Below are 18,920 nucleotides of genomic sequence, written 5' to 3' on the forward strand. Positions count from 1 at the left end.
CATGAAAAATATTCCGTCTGTCGTGTATCTAACCTGATGAAGCTGGCCGCGATTATCCAATGATCCATCGCTGCTTCAGCGAATATTTACGAACAAACTACGGGAGTAGTATAGACTGCCGCAGCAATCTCAGAAATTTGAATTTCGCACTGCGGCACCTGAGTACAATTTCTCATACCGCACCTTCATCTGTTTTTCTTCTGCTGCTTTCCTAACCTCTGACTCGTGAGGTGCACGATTCTTTCAAAGTTTGGCGATCTCGTTTTTAGCTTCCTCGACTCGAGGCAACCCCTTCACCCTCCAAATCCCAAATGCTGCGAATCCAAGGAAGGGGTGGCGATGCCGCCGAAGAGAAGAGGAAAGTCCGAGAGGGTGTCATTAATAGCTTCATTTCGTTTGGAGTCCTCATCACAATGATCAGACTAGGTAAGCTGAAGTCCACAAATTTCATCAGATTAGAGACCCCTGGCCCACTTGAAAGTACTCGTTTCTTCAATTCGGACGATCGTGCATTGTGCCAACATGTTTTGTTATACCTTGCAATTACACTCTATCTCCTGGGATGATTGTATTGTTGACCATGTAGAAAGTGCCTTAAGATATGTCACCGAATTAAACCTTTTCTCTTCTCTTTTGCAGTGCCCCATGCCATCAATGCTCTATCCAGCCCTTCATGAGACCTTTCATCATGCCAAGCAATTATGATCTCTGTGGTGCCTTCTGCTCCCGTCAAATACATTTGTGTGAACGGATGAGTTCCTCTTGCGGCTCTTAATGTATCAAAGTCTCAACTGTGTGAATGTATGTTTGTGTTAAATAATGAATGAGTCATTAAAATACTAATTCATGGCCATTTAAGTACTTTTAACGTATTGTATCTTCTGGTAAGGATGGCAAAAGGTAATGCAAAAGCAGCTTCATTATTCCTTTTATTACAAAAGATTCTCAGTAAGTGTTTCCTACAATTTACAAGACTTACAGAAGCCATAACAGTAACAAAGTTGCATGAGCTGCAAGCAAGAATGCCTAATTCAGATGAATCACTCAAGGACATACTATCAAATCACTGGACATCATGATGCTGTCTGTAAAGTACCAAATCCATGTATACAGGAAACATTTTCCACTTTGGAGCAGACTAGTATATGACAAATCCTATTCACTTTCAAAGCGGCCAGTTGATGATTACCATCATGATTATTCAGTCTCTTATTTTACAACTCTGAATATCATGAGAATACTTGATGGAACCCCAGACCAGAGGTCTTAGAAAAGGTAATTTATTTCCATCATTTTAAAACACAAATGCATGTTCCGAACACTGTCCTATGGAAAATCTCACTTCTTCTTTGCTGCTGCTGCCGCCGCCTGTTTTTCTAGTGCCTGCTGCTTTTTCAATTCTAGCTTGGCGATGTTTTTCTTGGACATCAAAATGGATTCTTTCTCTTCATGAGTCAAGGGAGGAAGAAGCTCACTGATGACTCCAGTGCCAACTGTGAGGGTACCTTCACGAATGGTAAAACGCTGCCCCTTCTCCATAACCATTCCCTTGGGAAGCCAGATTTTAACACTGGAAATGTAATGGGAGATCAATAAGTGTTGCCCAAAGAAACTAACACTAGATGCAACACACGTTCAAAGAGAATTCTTACCGTGCATCTTCTCCTGGCATAAGCAGCTCCTTGTTTATTAGGTGAACCTGAGAAATGCTATCCCAAGTTTTGGAGAACATCTGTGAATTGTAGCGAGATGTGACAGGCTTTGTTCGCCCTCCCTCTTTCTTTGTCAGAATATAAATTTGAGCTTCAGCAGCATCATACAGCTTTTGGGTACCAGGCTTGCACACCATCATGCCTCTTCGCACATCGTCACGCTTCATACCTCTAATTAAAGCACCCAACTGGTCGCCAGCATGTGCTTCTTCCAGTGTCTTGCAGAACATTTCAATTCCTGCAAAACATTTCAATTGTTTCAGTTCCAAAACCAAAGAGAAAATGTGCACTGCTATTTGAAAGTAGTACATAACACAGTGACAACACAAGTGAATTGATGCTCATGCTCACCTGTAATGACAGATTTTAATTGCTTTCCATAACCGAGAATTTCACAGTCCATGCCTTTCTTGATTGATCCACGCTCTAAGCAGCCAGTCACAACAGTGCCTCGACCTGAAAATTGTTATTATTATTTAAAAATAAATTCACAATACTTCTGCAGTTGAACAAAGGGAAAAAATGATATGTTCTAACCAGGAATGGCACATGTATGTTCGATGCACATCATGAAGGGCTTGTCCAAGTCACGCTCAGGAACTGGGATTACTCTATCAACCTCATCAAGCAGCTTGACAATAGCTTCAGAGCCTGGCAAAAGACAAAATAAGAAACATTAGGATCAGACACATAACAAGAAACCTTTTACACAATCCAACTTGTCCATACCAATTTCAGGAGTTTTCCCTTCCATAGCTGCCAACGCTGATCCCTTGACAATTGAACAGCCATCACCATCAAAGCCCATTTCAGTGAGAAGATCTCGAATTTCCATTTCAACCAACTCAAGGACTTCAGCATCAGTAACATCCACCTGCAATTTACAGCACAGTGCTACTTAGTTACAAGTACCAAAATGTGCACATGTACAGTTAGCTCTACATACCTTATTAATGAAGACAACAATATGTTTAATTCCAATCTGCTTAGCTAAAAGCAAATGTTCCCTCGTTTGAGGCATCACACCATCAGTAGCAGCGACAACAAGAATTGCACCATCCATAGTTGAGGTACCTGTTATCATGTTCTGGTAAAAAAAAACAACATAAAGGTAGAAGACATTCAAAGATATTTTTAAAAGAACGGATGCTTGAATTCAACTTTCTCACCTTGATGTAGTCAGCATGTCCGGGGCAATCCGTGTGACCATAATGGCGGTTTTCTGTTTCATATTCCACATGAGCAACATTAATTGTGATTCCTCTAGCTCGCTCTTCAGGAGCATTATCGATTTCATCATAATTTTTCACTCGGGCCAGTTCTTTTTCAGCCAGTACTGTAGAAACAAAAAGAAAGATTATATGTCATTGTTTCTCACTACATTGTGACAAACTGAAGATTGAAGCAGAGTTAGTTACCTTTGGTAATTGCAGCTGTAAGAGTAGTTTTACCATGATCGACATGGCCAATAGTGCCTATATTGCAATGAGGCTTGTCTCTCTTGTAAACTTGTTTCTCTGCATAGAATCTGTGCTGATTGTAGTTGTTGGGCAGGTACCATTGGCTAACACGGATATTGGGATACTGTATGCAAGACATGGGAAATATTAATTACAACGCAAACATCTTGAAGCAGTACTTGGCTAAATAAAATAACTTAGGAAAGAAATTTATTGCATGCTTACCAAACATTTTCCTTCTCCACCGATTAGGGCCGATCTGAAGACTTGGCTCAAGGCTGCAATGCAGAGACATTAAGCTAACATGAGTATGGTGGTACAATACAGTGTAAAGAAAACCGATCGGAAATTTCAAACTTAGTAAGACTGCGAGCTAGCATTCGGAATGAAGGGGAGACTGTAGAGTTCACACAAGAATGAATAGGTTAGGTCGAGAGAAAAACTGAAAATCGGCTAAAACACAATACGCAACGATTGATCCGAAATAGATAAGACTGTAAAACGGCATGATCAGACTGGACATTTGGACTAAGTAACAAAAACAAAAAGTCCTCTACTGGATATCAGTCAATAGCAAGATAGAGCAGAGCTTCTAGAGGTTTCATTTCACCGAGAATCTTCGACTCTTTTGAATTACAATACTTAAATGTAACAGGCAAAAGACGAAATAGAAAATTAATTACCGGAATTTGTGATAAATCGAGAAGATATTAGCGAAGCCATGACGAAGAACAGACTACTTAAAACAAATCCAGAAGCACGCAATCGCGCAACTGAGGCAGAACCGAGCAGCCGATGCGTGTGCGTGCGACCGCGACCGCCGGCCTGACTATTCGCAGAACCAGAGTTTCGTCATGGTTTTGTATCTTCTTATGCAGATCACCGTAATGTGATGTGTTGCTTTCTAAGCAACGTCTTTCATGATAAAAATTGTGTCAGCCCCTTATTTTTATCTCTCATTTGTACCAACTTCTCTCAAAAACCCAAAATTCAATTCCACACTATTCGCACGAGTACAGTTTACTTTACTACTAACTGTAATAAGTTGTCCAGGAAACCCATTTCATCTTAACATCGACAATCACTGACTGACACGAAATTTTGATTTTTGCCACGTTGCAAAGCTATATAATTTGATCTTTTCCACATCTTATATTTGTCGTTGTGGAGAGATGGGCATCATCAAATAAATCTCTGATGTTTCCCCTACGGTTCTGCCCCTCCTCCCCTCCCCTCCCCTCTCTAGGTGCCGCTTCTGCTGCCTTCTGTTTATTTTTGCTTAGGTTATTGTGACGTACATGTCATTAAAGTTTCTTCTTCCGTATGATTTGACGTTGATTCGTCATCGCGGTGTCTGGGGAGCACAGTCCTGATCCCTAACTATGCTCTTGTTCTGTCCTTGTTGTGCCAACGCATTAACTGCGGCTGAAGGCAACGAACGATACAAGTTCATCTGTCACACGTGCCCATTCAAGTTCGACATTACGCGTCTCATTTCCAAGAAATCATTCCCGAAGCTCAAGGTGCAGCAGTTGGATTGGGATGAGGAAACGAATCTCTCTGTCTTTGGAACGCTTTGTGTGATTGCCTTTTCTTTCTCGTTCTTTCAGGAGCTGGATGATGTTCTCGGTGGCAGTGCAGCCTGGGCAAATGTAGATGCAACTGATGAGCGTTGCCCCAAGTGTGCTCATCCTCGAGCTTACTTCATGCAGATTCAGACGCGATCCGCAGATGAGCCGATGACAACGTTCTACAAGTGTTGTAACCATGAATGTGCCCACCGCTGGCGTGACTAATATTGGGTAAACTTCCAAATCCCCGCTCTATGCTGTTGTGTAATTTCTGAGGTGTTAAAGGAAGTACTGTCAGTTTCAGGCTAAGTAGGATGGCTAAAATGCGCCTTTCTACAGTGGTACCTGTCGGAGAAAGTGGCAAAGCTCAAGCTACAGCTGTCGATATGGCAAGCCGTCTTCTGATGGAGGGAAATATCATTGCCCTCCCTACTGACACTATTTATGGACTAGCAGCTTGTGCTCAGAATACAACTGCTGTTCGGAAACTTTACGGGGTCAAGGGAAGAGACTCTGCCAAACCCTTAGCAATGTGTGTTGGAGAGGTGGAGGATGTACGTTTGTGGAGCAAAGCAGACATTTTGCCAGATGGCCTTCTCAAGGCTCTCCTTCCAGGACCAGTCACTGTCATTTTGGAACGGTCCCCTCTCCTAAACAGAGAACTCAATCCCAATTGTTCAAAGGTTGGAATCAGAGTTCCTGATCACCCATTTGTGCGAAAATTAGCTCAAAATGTTTCATCTCCACTAGCTCTAACAAGTGCAAATTTAAGTAACGAGCCAAGCTCCCTCAATGTGAGGGAATTTGAAAATCTTTGGCCACAGCTTGGTGCTGTCTTTGACGGTGGATCTCTAGGAAATGCTCAGTCAACCAGCTCTCGAGCTGGTTCAACAGTAGTAGATTTGAGTAATGAAGGCAAGTATCACATTGTGAGGAATGGTATTGCTCCGTTGCATACAGTAGAAATACTTCATCAGTTTGGGCTGGAACCGTTTTGTAACCTTCAGAACACCACAATTCAGTAATGTTATGTTAACTAGATTTGCTGATTAAATCTTTCATAAAAAAAGGAAAAAACTGATAGTGGAGGTAATTTATCCTATGGTAGACTTTAATATTTGATTAAGAATGATGCAGAAGCTTCTTCATACATTCTCCAAATTATCTTCTATTCTCTTGGCTTTTTCATCACTTTCTATTTTCTGAACCATTTCAGATTTCTCTTCCAATGTAAGCACGTCTCTTGCAGCTAAATCATTTGCTCTTTTGTCTTGACTGAAGGGGTTGGGAAAAATAAAAGAATGTCAAAGAATATTGAAATTCTTAAACAAGATGGTTAAATGGTAAAATATCAAAATATTAAATCAAATGAATTAATACAAACCTCTCTCTGTGTATATAAAGTGAATATTGTGCATGTCTCACTTCGGTCATAGAGCAGCCAGTTAAATACAAGATAGTTTTGGATACCACACCAGCTGAGGCACCAAACCCAAGACCTAGAAATGCATTGATAGTAGTTACCAACTTCACAGTCCACTTGATGAATTACCAAATAAATTCAAGTCAACGCACCTAAAATGCCACCAACAATAGTCTGACGGAGTCCTATAAACATTCTGTAAGATGCTCCAGCAACAGCACCACCAATAGCATACTCTAATATACCATCTTTATTTCGATAAAGTGCAATTGAATTTGAAACCCCACTGTGAAAAAAAATTGTTAGAAAACAAATATGTATTTCCTTTAATTTTGGAATCCACTCCTTGTATGAAACAACAATCATTTAATTAAGACTTACATAAACATGAATGTGAAAAGTCCGGTACGCCAGCCAAGTTGTGCCGCTCCCGATAGAAATGAAACCATCATTCTGTCTTGCAGTCTTTTCTGTGCAAAATATGAAGGGCAGATGTGAAACTAATCCATTTCAAATTGAAAAGAAATTGATTTTTTACCTTGGCATCAAGATGTGTGAGGAACGCTGTTGCCTGATTTGTCCGCATGAAGTCCATGTGAGCCACATGAGCTTTTTTAATGCCACCATAAAATGCACCAAGAATCACAGAACAAACAGAGCCTTGATATAAGTTTTGAAAAACGGGTCCTCTTTCTCCATATTTGCTGCGCAACAACAAAACATAATGTAACCTCCGACCCACATCAACTTTGCCAACCAAACTCCAAGGAAGTGGATGGCTCGTGACGAAGTAATGAGGACTCACTCTTTATGAAGAAGACCAAACTTGACCCGTTCCCAAGGATCTGTGGGCATTGATTCCTCAAATTCTTTGATTCGCTCTTTCATCATCTGCTCGGTTACTGTGTAAGGATCATCTTCTCCAGAGAAAAGGCCTAGAAACCCGCCTAGTAAAAACTTTTTTGAATGTCTTAACATTGTTTTATATAACTCGAGACTAAATAAAGTGATGACAATTCTTTGATTAGTGAATAATACTAAATTTATTCCAAAGCAGTCGGCGTTACTTCTGCTTTCAGAATATTCTGCGAATAATGAGCACGTGTCAATACCATTCAGTTTAGACAACTTACCAGCTTTCTGTGCAAAGGCTTTTGTGCCATTTGTTTACAATGACACGCTATCAGCACATCATCATCATGACTATTTGTATTAAATGGTCAGTTAAAAAATTTGAAATAAAATCCTGCTTTTCTCAGAATTTTTTTTTTCCTCTGAGACAATATTTCTAGGTTTCCACCCGTGCTGTACTATTGGCAGATCCAGGTCTGTTTCCATCTCTCTCTCTCTCTTCCTCTTTCTCTCTCAATTCAAATTTCTGTTAGTTGCAGTGTCGAAGTCGGTTGTAGCGGTTCAGTGTTTCTGTCGCCAGTTCTGACGACCACGATGACTCTCGCGGAAGCCCAGCAACATCTTTTCAACAATTTAACTCTCCTTCACGAGTTCAACCCAGGCAGCGCTGATTTCTACAAATGCATCAAAGAGGTAGACTGACATGGACATCATTGACATCTTCTGTGTGTTCACAATCTCCCGACTTGCTGACAGTTCGTCTTTATGCTAGTCCATTCAAGTCTGTGTATTTTCTGCAAACAAGTTTGAGCCATAATTGTAGTTCGTTTATTTATCTAATATTAATACATACCATTTCTTATCTGCACAACATGCTCAGGTTCTGAAGTTCACTCTGTATGAATGTTATGTCTCTTTCCTTTTCAGAATATGTTTGGGAAACCTAATAGAACAGCATTTGATCAAGTGTTGTACTACCTGTGTAACACATATGATCCAGTTCGCTACAGTCCCAAAGTTCCGTGGCCCATTCTTGATCGCAGTCAGGAGCGTACCTTTCGTCAAAATACTGTTGCTTTTGTAAAAGAGATTATCAAAGTAAGTTCTTGATCATTTTGTTTTGTTTATTCTTTGTTTCACCCAAATAGTCAAGGTCTATGTGATGAAAGAATCTTTTCTTGTGCAGGAAGTACCTCAAGCCAGAATCCCACCATTTTCACCTTCTTTTCTTTCAACTCCTGGAGGAGAGAGACTTACTAGGTTTATGTGGAAATTTTCTCTCTTGGTTCTCAAAACAGTTCTAGAAAGAGAAAGTGGTAGGTTCTCTTCGTTTGTTTGCTTTTTTTTTTTAAGTATTACGTTTGTTTCTCTTTTTAGTTAATCTCTCACATTTTTGTTGCAGACTATGCAGTACTGGATTATCCTACTGCTGGCTTGCACATATTTCAGAGCATAACTGAGACAAAAATGGAAGAATTAAAGCAAGAAATAGACGCACTCTGCAAATTAAACATTGATGCAAATATCTATGCTAAGTATGGCACTACATTTATTATAAAACCAGTTTGAGTTTTCCTGTTTTTATTATTCCACTTGTTATTTACAGAAAACTGACTGATGATATTGCAAAGGATTCTAAGGAATTGAAAGCTATACAGGCTGAGTGTGCTGATATCCTGCAACGTGCAGATTGCTGTCCGCTGTCTGATGAAGAGAAAGCTATCATACTTAATGGTGATGAAGAGCAAAGTGATGCTCTTCTTGCAAGTGAGAATCTTTCTCTGACTTTGTTTCTGTCTCATAAAGCATGGTTTCAGTAATTTTTGTTTTATTGATTCATTGACTTCTTTCAGAATGGCAGAATATTATTGACAATCAGGTAGAGAAAGCTGTTGAGACATTAAACTCTCTTCGGGATCAAAGTGTAGTGGTTAAAAATTGCTATGAAAGTGTCAAGACACTTGTGGACAGCAAGACCATGCCACTTGTTTTGGATGCTACCCATTTTCCATCTAGTGTGAAGGTTTACTATTGTGAAGAATAGTCTTTGTTTGATATAGTAGTTGTCAGTAATACATTTTAGCAGTTTCCTATATCTGATTCTCTTTTTCTTTGTTTCTCTTGCACAGGACGCTGATGGCAAATTGGACTTGCCCCATCTGCTTTCTGAGGGTGCCAATGCTGCTACATTGTTATTGAATTCCATATCGATGTGTGGAGGATTTCAATCTACCGAATCAACATTGCCACAATTGGAGCACCTTAGAGATCAACTGAAAACTGTTGAAGTCTCCTTGACCGAAACAAAAGCTGGCTATATGGAACTGCTGTCCGAATATCTTGAAAACGTTGGTTCTTCTACAGTTGAGAATGGTTTGTGTAATTTCTGGACGTAATTTTTACCTGTGAGAGTCGAGATACGAGGGGGAAAAAGGTTGATTTGTGCACTTTAAATTATTATATTTTTTCATTGATACAGATCAGTCTGAAACTCCTTTGAAAGGAAGTCTGCAAATCGGCTATGAAATGCTTCAAGATGCTCAGGCATCTACACCACCATTGGTTTTTGACACTGAAAATGCTCCATTGAAATCACGAATTAGTGCTGAAAGTGAGGACTATTCCCCTTACCTCTCTAGAATTGTCGCTTATCTTGACTTTCAAGGTACTTTCATTGCTTTTTACTTTCTGCTTAGGTCCAATTAACCAATTCCCTGGTCGCATGAAGCGTTCACATGGAAAACTTCTACAAGAGGTTGGAACACCAAAAAGCTCTCTTAAAAAACTGTTACCAGGTAACTTTTTTAAAAATTGATTTAATTACGAGTGTGTAGTCTTAGCATTTTGACTAATCTTAATCTACCATCTGCCCTTTTTCCAGTATTTCCTTCCTCAAGCTCTGAGGTTAAAGTGCCAACCACTTCGGGTTTTCAAAGAAAGGATAATAAGCCATCCAAGGGGTACCAAAGTATGGCTTCTGAGTCACCTGTAGTGCAAACACCTGCGTTTTGTCCCAAACAAAATGCCACCAGTACAGCATGCAAGCCGTGAGTTCCATTCCATTTAATTATTAAACTTAAATTATTTATTTTATTTATTTTAAATTTATTATTAACTAAAATTTTTAAATACTGTTTAGCTTTGTGCCAAAGATGAACACTAGGAAAATTTCTTCTGTTAAAGAAGGTCAGTTGTATTTCTTTCCAAAATTTCAAATTTACCTCGTAAGTTATTTTGTTAGTGCAATAACAATAATTAATGTAAATATATTTCTTCCTTTTATAGAGGATCTGTCTTCAAGTGTTACAATTGTTGACCAACTAGATAAGGAACCAGAAAGGGCTTGTATTGAAGATTCTGATTTGGATGCCAAAATTTGTGTTGCTGCATCAAAGTCTAACGCTGGGCTTGGTGAGCCTTGCTCATCACCGGTAATGAATACTCATTGTGAACAGTCTCCAATCTGTGTTAAGAATGAGAGCACTGGCTCCAAAAAGGTATTGAAAATTCCGGAGACCAAAGGAACTGATCGCTGTATCAAATCGCCTCAGTTTCTTAAGACCCCTGTTGCTGGCTCTGTATCATCAGATCTGAAACTTGATCAAAGTGGTCGGAAGCATGTGCCACCTTCAGTAATGGTCACAACAGATCCATTCGACTCCCCCCATTCTTCATGTGTAATATTTTCCCCTCCGTCTGCAAACAACAGTTTTTTTTCAATGGATGCTGAAATGGAATTTCCTGCTACATCAGTTCCTAAATTTGATATTGATTTTGATGATGACATTTCTCCCTCTGGGCGAGTTAGTTTGTGTCCCCCTGTTGAGGAGAATGTTGAAGTGCCAGCATGTTCGGCCAATCCATCAAAAGTTCCTGAGAAAGTTTCAAGACGTAAATCTATTCAGGATTTGATTCATCGGTTCCGAAAGGTTGTTGAATCTTCTAAGCCATATGAAGCACCTAAACTGTCTCCTTTACATCCAGAGGTTGACTTGCTGGAAGATGGTACTGGTGAAGATGATATTGGTATTCAACTAGATTTGAACCTTGATGATTTGAACGTGTAATTTCTTCGACTGAATGTATCCTGTCCTGTTTTGTTGTTGTTATTATGGTGGTATTATAAAATTCAGCTTATGTCTGTACTTAGATATTTATTATTGGTGTTGGAAATAAAAGTTTAAATGAAAATGTAGTTTCCTTCTAAATTATTTTTATTATTTGAAACTCTACTTTTAAAAAAAGATCAGATTGTCTGAGTCACTGTGTTGGAATCAAGATATGATTCGTCAAGAGGCAGTTGGTATGATGTGTCCTGTTGAATGTAAAGGACACTCAGGATTAATCAATGAAAAGCGCACCAATTATTTGTGGAAGACAAGTGAGATCTCGAGTGAGGTATACCTGGTGTCTTGCCACTATGAGCTGAATGCGATCTCCAGCAGCTGCTATTAAAGGGACAGTCAAACAGCAGTCGAAGTCATGAGTCCTTGTTTCGTTCACCTGAAACAACCATCAACGACAAAGACCTACAATTCGTTTTGTAATTGAATAACATCAAAAAGTTCTGTTTCATGTGGTTTCACTGACTTGAAGGATACGGTCATACGGCTGCAGAACACCCGTGGCATCTGCAGGTCCTCCCTTTCGTATTCTATTGATGAAGACTCCTCGTTCATAGAGACCATCCGAAACACTAAAGCCAAAGTCTTCATAAACAGAGTCTTTGTAAATTGTAACCTAGTGTGCATAAAAATAGAAGAGGGCGTAAATTAAACGGGTGTGGGAGAAATAAACATTTAGGACTGGCTGGTTGACAAATTTCGGAATTTTTTTGAGGGGCGCATCCAGCCTGACCTGGTACAGCTCCATGGGGTGGTGCAGGCCCAGGTCCTGGAGGCGCAGGGCGTCCACGGCGGCCTCCTCCAGGAGCAGGGAAGACGCGCGCTTGGCGTTGGCGGCGTGGGGCTGGTCGTGCTCGTCGAAGAGGAAGCGGCCGGGGCTGGGGCCGGAAGGGCCGGGCATCGGCACGGGCTCCCGCAGCAGGTTGTTGTTGAGCTCGGCGAAGTCATCCAAGCCGCGGCCCGGGGGCGAGGGCGGCTCTCCTCGGCGGCGGAGGGTGGCGTCGTTGCTGGCCCACTGGAATGAAGACAACTTGGAGTCGGCCGCGGCCGCGTTGTCCACAATGTCCCCGCTTTGCTGCTGCTGCCGCAGTCTCTGCTGCCAGTCGTTGCTCAGGGCCTTGGCGGCCGTGAGGCGGCCTCCCCCGGGCGAGGGAGACGGCGGTGGCCTCGGCCACAAGGGACTCTGGCTGGACGACGGCCACGGCCCCGCGAGGCCCTGGCCGCCCTGGCGGAAGCTTGCTGGCGGCGAGACAGAGATCGGGGAGGGCGGCGTGGTGGGGGTCTTGGCCTCGGCCGCGACGCCTGCGACGACACAGTAAACGCGTTATGTGGCCGCGGCCTCTCGAGCACTGCGAAGACTGCGAAGCGAAGCACACCGCTGGGACTTCCCCTCCCACTTACCCGCCTTGCCCGGGTCGTTGGCTGCCGCCCGCAGTGACAGGGTGGCCGCGGTCGCTGCCGCCGAGTCCAGGTCCTCCAGGGACTCGTCGCCGTCCTCGCCGTCCCACCCACGGCCCGCTGTTTCTGGAAGAACAGTCGAGCGGCCCATCAGACCTCAAGTTCCATTTCAAATTTATTTTCCGTGTAGGATGGCTTGCCTACCCTGCTGCAGCAGGCAGTCCAGGCTCGGACAGCTGCCCGCCCTCCTGGACAGGGGCGGTCCGGGTGTGGTGGCGGGGGCGACGGTGGGCGGCAGGGGGGTGAGTTTGACCCTGCCTGGCTGGCCGAGGGTGCCGGCTTGGCCAGCGCCCAGCGGGCTGCCGAAGCCCGGCGGCGGCAGGGGGCTCAGGGGGCTCATCGGCGTCCCCGCAGGAGAGGCGTTCCTCTGCGACGCCGAGGAGTCCCACGACTCGACCGCGCTGTCCACGGATGGGATGCCCGGGTGCGGCGGGCCCAGGCGACCGCCCAGGCGACCGCCCAGGTCACTGTGGTCGCCCTCTGGAAAGAACATTTGTGCGTACTGTGTGACAGATTTCAAACTAAAGATCCGGGAGAGTGAAAATGACGCACTGTGCTCGGCGCGCTCGGCGGCAGGGCGCTGCTGCTGGTGTCCCGCTGCCGTGCCGTTCCTGGCGCGGGCTATTTTCAAGGTGACCACGTCGGCCGAGTTCTGGAACATGGCGATGGCCTCGGACAGACGACGCCCCCGCAGGGACTCCCCGTTGATGGCCAGCAGGCGGTCCCCGATGTGCAGCGCGCCCGTCTGCTCCGCCAGCCCGCCTGCCACACCAAGTCGACGTCATTTTCTCGCCAGATATTACAAGGTTTTCAAGTTTAGTCTGGACACTTTCTAAAAAAATGTGGTTGAGTAGCTTAGAAAGCTGAGTGCCTCAGCCATATGTGTATTCCATCCTTGTCAAGGGGAGTGCTAACCGTCTCTCCTTTCATACAACACGCTACTACGTCCAAACCGCATCGTATATAAGGCAAAGGCAAGCACCAGGAGTCGCCAGCGAGAGCTAACTTTTCTATCGACTTACTGGAGTTCTGAGTCTCATTAGGGGATAAAAGAGTTCACCAAGTCATTAGGACTGTGTTTATCTGCGCGATGCAGTCGAGTTTTGTAAATAGGAAGGCAGCACCATTCGTAAAACGACCGAAATCTAAAATAGCTCGACCCCGGGCACTTGTTGCGCTCACTGCACAGTCCCCCCTACTCGCCGCTCACAGCACGGCAGCACCGGCGGCGCGGCGAAGCGCGGGAAAATTCAAACCACAGCGCGCCGCGCGCAGCCCGGCGCAGCCTTGGAGCGCGGAGCTGGTGGAGCCGACGAGTCTCTACACTGTCAAGCCCAGCCGACTTGGCAAGTTTTCCGACTAACCTGGTGTGAGCCCGGAGATGGTGACCGAGTCCGCCGGGTCCTCGGAGCCGGCGATGGTGAGGCCCAGGCTGCCGCCGTGGCGGACCAGCTCCACGGTGTACTCGACGGAGTACTCGACGGGGTACTCCACCGGGAAGTCGGACGAGTACTCCACGGAGCTGGCGGCGTACTGGCCCTCCATGGGATACTCGATGGTCCGGGACCAGTTGAAGGCGTTGCTGGCCCAGCCGGACCTGAGGGGTGGGCCGCCCCAGCCGCCCCAGCTGTAGCCTGGAGTGAAACGAGAGGCGCGCCATGTAGACGTGCTCGTGCACTCTTATCTTTGCGCTCCAACGCGCTGTGTGTCCTACCTGCGGGCACCTCGTCCTTGAGCACCTTGAGCGTGACCACGTCGCCGCTGTTGTGCAGGATCCTGGCGGCGTGGTCCAGCGCGCGGCCCAGGTCCCTGCCGGTGGCGTTGACGCTCAAGCTCAAGCCGTCGATCTCCAGGATGCGGTCGCCGACGGCCAGCGTGCCGGAGCGGTGCGCCACGGAGCCGCACTTGATGTCGGAGATGTAGAGGTACTCGCCCGTCTTGTTGCCGGTGATGGTGATGCCCAGGCCGGGCCGGCACTTGGCCAGCTTCACGGTGAACACGCCGCTGGCGGGCACCACCGACTCGGCCACGGGGAAGCTCACCTGCAGGAAGCCCAGGTCAAGTTTGGTTTGGCAACGAGGTGGGTTTGGGTGCGTCGGCCTGCTCGTTGGCCGTGGTGGCGTGACGGCTCACCCGCAAGGACAGCGGCGGCCCCGGGTTGTCGAGCAGCAGGGCCAGCTGCTCGGCGTCCACCTCGCGGTCGTCCACGGCCACGATGCGGTCGCCGACCTGGAGGCAGCCCGACCTGCAAGCACGCCAAGCGAGCAGCGTTTCAACGACCGTCGCGCGGCGGCACAGTGCGTCGGGTTGCTGGGCTCACCTCTCCGCCGGGCCGTCGGGGTGCAGCGCGCTGACCGTCGGCGTCCTGGAGGCCCCCGAGGCCCTGACGGCCAGCCCGTACCCGGAGAGGGGCTCGGCGCGCAGCAGCACGGCCAGCGTCTCGACGTGGCTCACGAGCCCCGCGGACCCAGAGCCGCCGGTGCTGCTCGCCAGCGACCCGTTGTCGTAGCCCCGCAGCGTCCGCAGCGCGTTGTACGCCGACAGCCCCGACTCGGACGGGCAGGGCGACCGCTGGTGCACGCCGTGCGAGCTGCCGTACTGCTGCGGGGTGCCCGGGAGTCCTGGGTGGCGGCAGTGCGCCGGCAGGATCTCCACCCGCAGCACGCTGGCGCCCTCGCCCCGCTCGCCCGCCCTGCCGCCCAGCAGCGACACCACGTCGTTGGCGGTCAGGTCCGTGCAGTCCACGCGGAGGTCGTCCACGGCCAGGATCTGGTCACCGCGGTGCAGCGCGCCGCTCCTAAGACAGTCCAGAGTAGTATCTGCAGGACGATTTCGTTCAAAATATCTGGCATGTTCTGCATGCCGATTGCCTCACCTGTCCGCCACGCTGGCGGCCTTGATGTCGTCCACGATGACGGCCGTCCTGCCGCCGCTGCCGCGCTCCGTCCGCAGCGTGAGGCCGAGCTGGTGGGCGGGGGGCCGGGCCAGCTCAACGAGCAGCGGGCCCTGCGCGCCCACCACGGCCCCCACCACGCACACGGAGTACTCGATGGTGAGCTCGGCCACGGCCGAGTCCCGGTGGCCGAGGCCGTGGTGGCCGCCCGCCCGCCCGTTCGGCCGGCCGTGCACCTTGGCGTGCACCTTGCCGTGGCCCCGGAGCACCGAGTGCGCCGTCGACAGGTCGGCCAGCTGCAGGTTGGTGCCGTCAACGGCCAGGAGCCGGTCGCCGGGCCGGATGGAGCCCTCCCTGCAAGCACGGCCAGACGGCCAAACGAATGGGAATCATGTACTTCGCGCCTGGGGGTTGGGCATCGTGGTGTGGGCATGTTCCAGTCACGGGCGAGCTGTACAGGAAAAGGAAGACGGAGAAGGCGGTGACTCACCGGTCGGCGGGTCCCCCGGGATGTACGCTGGTGATGACCAGGGCCGCGGGCGCGCCGCCGCGCACCGTGATGCCCAGGCAGCCGTCCTCGCGCGTCACCGCCACCCGCGTCACCTTGGAGCACGTGCACACGTCGGACTGCGACCCGCGGCTGCCGCGGCCCGGCCGGCCGAGAGGGTCGTCGTCGTCCCATCGCGACGCGACGCGGTCGCGGAGGCTGCCGATGGACGGGCACAGCGCCTTGTCCAGGCCCCCTGCAACAGCGTGCAACAGCACGTAAATGAGATGTTGACGCAGCAAAAGTGCCCGCCCAACAAGAACGCATTCCCCCTACGCCACTGCAAACTTTGCGGCCAGTGTTGCCACACGCGTAGGCGAAAATTTCCACGATGCGCCAGTGTGGCCAGGCTGCCAACCTCAGCCTGCCTTTCAGGCCCTAGAGAGGAGCCCAGATTGCCTGTGCGGCAGGCCGCGGTTGGCCACCCTGCGACACCAGGACACTGCGCCGCCGTCGCCTCCGCGACTCACATTTGGAGGAGCCCCTGCGCACCAGGCTGCGGGACGTCTTGGGGGTCTTGGGCGGCTTGCCGGAGAGCAGCGGCGACGTGGGGCAGGACGACAGGCCCTGCGGCGTGGGCGTGGGCGTCACCTGGTACACGTGCCTCTCCACGTGCCTGTCGCCGTGCTTGTCGTGCTTGTCGTGCTTGTCGGCGTCGCCGTTGACGGCGGCCTCCTTGTCGCCGCCGCCCGCGCAGCTCGTCGTGCTGCTCTGGCTCCGGGCGCGCGCCAGCCGCAGCGACGAGAACATGTCCTCAGCCCTGGCTGGCCGCGCTGGCCGCGCTGGCCGGACCGCCGCGGCCGAGGACACGGCGTTCTCGAGGGCGTGGCGGACGGGGGGCGGACGACATGCTGGCGGCGGCCGGCTGTCCTTGCTGCACTTGCTTCAGGGTGCCGGCTGGGTTCAAAAGTACGACCACTCGGTGACGGCGCGCGCCATGGCGGGGCGGCGGGGCGGCGGGGCGGCGGGGCGCTGCAGAACGACAACAACACGATGATGTTCCCCGCCTGAGCCGTCAACCGTCAACCAGCGCGTCACCACGTCATGTCACCGGAACCGCGACGCGACGGGCGGTGCGGGGATGATAAAAAAATAGACTCCTGTCACTCAATGTCACTCGTCACTGGCCGCAGAAAATTCTTGGAGAGCGATGATGGGTTATGGGTTGTGCTTTACTTCCTCTTACAGTGTGTCTTTGTCTTTTTCTTTTGAATAAAGTTTGGGTTGGGGGAGGGGGAAGGATTTGGGGCCAACGCAGACGAAGCGTCACACCGTCCATCCCGAATCCCCCCCCCCTTTTCCCAGCAAGCCAGACGGCGGCAAGACGTCCCCCCCCCTCCCCCTCTAGAGGGCGGACAGTGACAGAGGCAGGAAAACAAAGGGACGGGATCTAGGAAGCAGACATTGACAGGGGCGGGGCGGGGCGGGGCGGGGCGCCCACCTGCAGGGCTGTGTTCGCCTGTTCCTCCTGGTCCCACCACTGTGAAAAAAGCCATTACCTTTCAATTTTCTTTTTCAAACAAGGCTTATTTTTGAGCTTGTAAAACAGAGTGAAAACGAGAAAGTAAACCGAAGTTTATTCGTTCAAATTCCTCATGATTAGCCCCCTCTCACAGTGTCTCGAAGCAAACTCCACGAGAGCCTTTGCTGCCTTGGCCAAGCCAAGCGACAGCTACGCGCCGCTGTAATCATAAACCCGGCTCTTTACGGTGCAGACGGACACTGCACTGTACGTACTGGCTGCCTTGCCAACTTGAGGAAAGTCCTACCGACTGATTCCACTCAGCGCATTTCGGTCGCTCTGTCTCTCTCGCACCTGCCCGCAGCGCCCGACGGGTGCGAGAGAGACAGAGCTGCGCTGCGTTCGCTGCGTGCACGGCCGAGTGCAACGCGCGACACACGACATCACTTGGCGGTCGCCCCCGCCGTCACCCTGACCCGGGAAGGAGGGGCGGGGTGTTATCCAAATTAGTTTGCTTTTAAACAAGTAGTGCATATACGTCGCACCTCCAAAAGACACCGTTTTTTGCTTTTGTTTTTTTTTAAATTCATATGCAGTCTGCTCGCAGGAAAGGCGCTCGCGAGAGTAATGTTTCGATGTTATGGCTCTAATTGGCCGGGCATTCCTCCTCGTGTGTGTGTGTGTGTGTGTGTGTGTGTGTGTGTGTGTGTCTGTGTCGCGACAGTCCGTAGAGTGGGCCGTGCGGGTCGTCCTCCGCGACGCTATTTCGAGTGGAATATAAAAGTGGCGCTTTAGGCCACGCTGCTGCCGCTGCTGCCGCCACTACACTGCCGCCACCGCCGTGCTGAGCAATGGCCCAGACACTCGAATGACTAACGGGTTCGAATCCTCCCGCGCCGCGTTCCCCATTCAGATGGCGGCGTCTGGCAGAAGAGGGGGGGGGGGGGGCGCCGGGCTGGCCGCGGGCCGGCCGTCATACCGTGTCCCGGTGACAGGTGAGTGACCGCGACCGCGGCGTGCAGCCCGTCCATCAAAACACGTAACCCTCTCCCCCCCTTACATACGAACAGCTGCCTGCACATAAAGCACGCCTGGCCAACCGTTGCTGAAAAGTAATGAGGGGAGCAGAGAGGGGGTGGGGCGCAAACAGGCGCAGTTTTCATCCGTGTGTCTAAGGGCGGACAGGTAGGGCGACGAGTCTACGCCAGACAGGCGGGCCGACAGGCAGACAGACAGGCGGACAGGCAGGCAGACAGACAGGCAGACAGACAGACAGGCAGACAGACAGGCAGACAGACAGGCAGGCAGACAGGCAGACAGACAGGCGGACAGGCAGGCAGACAGACAGGCGGACAGGCAGGCAGACAGGCAGACAGACAGGCGGACAGGCAGGCAGACAGACAGGCGGACAGACAGGC

General features: G+C 49.3%; 6 protein-coding genes and 1 non-coding gene across 8 annotated transcripts; 3 read left to right on the plus strand and 4 right to left on the minus strand.

Moving 5' to 3' along the window:
* Positions 1–912: 912 nt before the first annotated feature.
* LOC117644347 (elongation factor Tu, mitochondrial-like) lies at positions 913–4,012 on the minus strand. The gene is made up of 10 exons (XM_034383723.1): positions 3,856–4,012; positions 3,398–3,450; positions 3,131–3,296; positions 2,882–3,048; positions 2,659–2,799; positions 2,442–2,586; positions 2,250–2,363; positions 2,064–2,168; positions 1,653–1,950; positions 913–1,570 (listed from the first exon to the last, which is right to left on the minus strand). The coding sequence occupies exons 1-10, from the start codon at positions 3,893–3,895 to the stop codon at positions 1,339–1,341; spliced, it is 1,461 nt and encodes a 486-aa protein (XP_034239614.1). The 5' UTR covers positions 3,896–4,012; the 3' UTR covers positions 913–1,338.
* Positions 4,013–4,205: 193 nt separating this feature from the next.
* On the plus strand, positions 4,206–5,189 carry LOC117644351 (DNA-directed RNA polymerase III subunit RPC10-like). The gene is made up of 3 exons (XM_034383727.1): positions 4,206–4,695; positions 4,783–4,974; positions 5,048–5,189. Exons 1-2 carry the CDS (start codon positions 4,555–4,557, stop codon positions 4,966–4,968), a joined length of 327 nt encoding a protein of 108 aa, XP_034239618.1. The 5' UTR covers positions 4,206–4,554; the 3' UTR covers positions 4,969–4,974; positions 5,048–5,189.
* On the plus strand, positions 4,833–6,480 carry LOC117644350 (yrdC domain-containing protein, mitochondrial). 2 transcript variants are annotated; one of them, XM_034383725.1, is made up of 2 exons: positions 4,833–4,974; positions 5,042–6,480. In XM_034383725.1, exons 1-2 carry the CDS (start codon positions 4,940–4,942, stop codon positions 5,766–5,768), a joined length of 762 nt encoding a protein of 253 aa, XP_034239616.1. In that variant the 5' UTR covers positions 4,833–4,939; the 3' UTR covers positions 5,769–6,480. The 2 variants fall into 2 exon arrangements, with proteins under 2 accessions (XP_034239616.1, XP_034239617.1); XM_034383726.1 differs by having other exon boundaries at positions 4,837–4,974; positions 5,048–6,480.
* Positions 5,787–7,260, minus strand: LOC117644348 (RPII140-upstream gene protein). The gene is made up of 6 exons (XM_034383724.1): positions 6,972–7,260; positions 6,705–6,870; positions 6,548–6,636; positions 6,319–6,452; positions 6,128–6,242; positions 5,787–6,018 (listed from the first exon to the last, which is right to left on the minus strand). Exons 1-6 carry the CDS (start codon positions 7,142–7,144, stop codon positions 5,889–5,891), a joined length of 807 nt encoding a protein of 268 aa, XP_034239615.1. The 5' UTR covers positions 7,145–7,260; the 3' UTR covers positions 5,787–5,888.
* Positions 7,261–7,509: 249 nt separating this feature from the next.
* On the plus strand, positions 7,510–11,213 carry LOC117644346 (augmin complex subunit dgt6). The gene is made up of 12 exons (XM_034383722.1): positions 7,510–7,711; positions 7,946–8,116; positions 8,205–8,334; positions 8,421–8,553; positions 8,625–8,785; positions 8,872–9,041; positions 9,148–9,391; positions 9,498–9,629; positions 9,715–9,813; positions 9,900–10,065; positions 10,158–10,204; positions 10,304–11,213. Exons 1-12 carry the CDS (start codon positions 7,613–7,615, stop codon positions 11,083–11,085), a joined length of 2,334 nt encoding a protein of 777 aa, XP_034239613.1. The 5' UTR covers positions 7,510–7,612; the 3' UTR covers positions 11,086–11,213.
* A 1-nt stretch (position 11,214) lies between these two features.
* On the minus strand, positions 11,215–16,995 carry LOC117644345 (glutamate receptor-interacting protein 2). Its single transcript, XM_034383721.1, has 14 exons — positions 16,511–16,995; positions 15,984–16,236; positions 15,476–15,847; positions 14,921–15,397; positions 14,734–14,845; positions 14,315–14,642; positions 13,965–14,234; positions 13,153–13,362; positions 12,745–13,080; positions 12,544–12,666; positions 11,876–12,444; positions 11,609–11,758; positions 11,423–11,521; positions 11,215–11,333 (listed from the first exon to the last, which is right to left on the minus strand). Exons 1-14 carry the CDS (start codon positions 16,788–16,790, stop codon positions 11,265–11,267), a joined length of 3,648 nt encoding a protein of 1,215 aa, XP_034239612.1. The 5' UTR covers positions 16,791–16,995; the 3' UTR covers positions 11,215–11,264.
* On the minus strand, positions 13,435–13,537 carry LOC117645579. Its single transcript, XR_004587734.1, has one exon. It is a non-coding gene; the product is annotated as a U6atac minor spliceosomal RNA (small nuclear RNA).
* Positions 16,996–18,920: the final 1,925 nt, after the last annotated feature.

Source organism: Thrips palmi, unplaced genomic scaffold (assembly GCF_012932325.1).
Source record: "Thrips palmi isolate BJ-2018 unplaced genomic scaffold, TpBJ-2018v1 HiC_scaffold_18, whole genome shotgun sequence".
Taxonomy (NCBI): Eukaryota; Metazoa; Arthropoda; class Insecta; order Thysanoptera; family Thripidae; genus Thrips; species Thrips palmi.

Bases quoted from the DNA above. Each gene is read 5' to 3' on its own strand.
- LOC117644347 (XM_034383723.1), bottom strand. From the start codon at position 3,895: ATGGCTTCGCTAATATCTTCTCGATTTATCACAAATTCCG. The intron at 2,800-2,881 runs GTGAGAAAGTTG...TTTTTTTACCAG, and splicing joins GACATGCTGACTACATCAAG to AACATGATAACAGGTACCTC. The intron at 2,364-2,441 runs GTATGGACAAGT...GTCTTTTGCCAG, and splicing joins AGGGAAAACTCCTGAAATTG to GCTCTGAAGCTATTGTCAAG.
- LOC117644351 (XM_034383727.1), top strand. From the start codon at position 4,555: ATGCTCTTGTTCTGTCCTTGTTGTGCCAACGCATTAACTGCGGCTGAA. The intron at 4,696-4,782 runs GTGCAGCAGTTG...TCGTTCTTTCAG, and splicing joins AATCATTCCCGAAGCTCAAG to GAGCTGGATGATGTTCTCGG.
- LOC117644350 (XM_034383725.1), top strand. From the start codon at position 4,940: ATGAATGTGCCCACCGCTGGCGTGACTAATATTGG. The intron at 4,975-5,041 runs GTAAACTTCCAA...AAGTACTGTCAG, and splicing joins GCTGGCGTGACTAATATTGG to TTTCAGGCTAAGTAGGATGG.
- LOC117644348 (XM_034383724.1), bottom strand. From the start codon at position 7,144: ATGTTAAGACATTCAAAAAAGTTTTTACTAGGCGGGTTTCTAGGCCTT. The intron at 6,871-6,971 runs GTGAGTCCTCAT...GTTGTTGCGCAG, and splicing joins TTTGGTCTTCTTCATAAAGA to CAAATATGGAGAAAGAGGAC. The intron at 6,019-6,127 runs GTTTGTATTAAT...CAACCCCTTCAG, and splicing joins CTTTATATACACAGAGAGAG to TCAAGACAAAAGAGCAAATG.
- LOC117644346 (XM_034383722.1), top strand. From the start codon at position 7,613: ATGACTCTCGCGGAAGCCCAGCAACATCTTTTCAACAATTTAACTCTC. The intron at 7,712-7,945 runs GTAGACTGACAT...TTTCCTTTTCAG, and splicing joins TCTACAAATGCATCAAAGAG to AATATGTTTGGGAAACCTAA. The intron at 8,554-8,624 runs GTATGGCACTAC...TGTTATTTACAG, and splicing joins GATGCAAATATCTATGCTAA to AAAACTGACTGATGATATTG.
- LOC117644345 (XM_034383721.1), bottom strand. From the start codon at position 16,790: ATGTTCTCGTCGCTGCGGCTGGCGCGCGCCCGGAGCCAGAGCAGCACG. The intron at 15,848-15,983 runs GTGAGTCACCGC...CCGTGCTTGCAG, and splicing joins CCCGGGGGACCCGCCGACCG to GGAGGGCTCCATCCGGCCCG. The intron at 13,081-13,152 runs GTGCGTCATTTT...TGTTCTTTCCAG, and splicing joins CGCCGAGCGCGCCGAGCACA to AGGGCGACCACAGTGACCTG.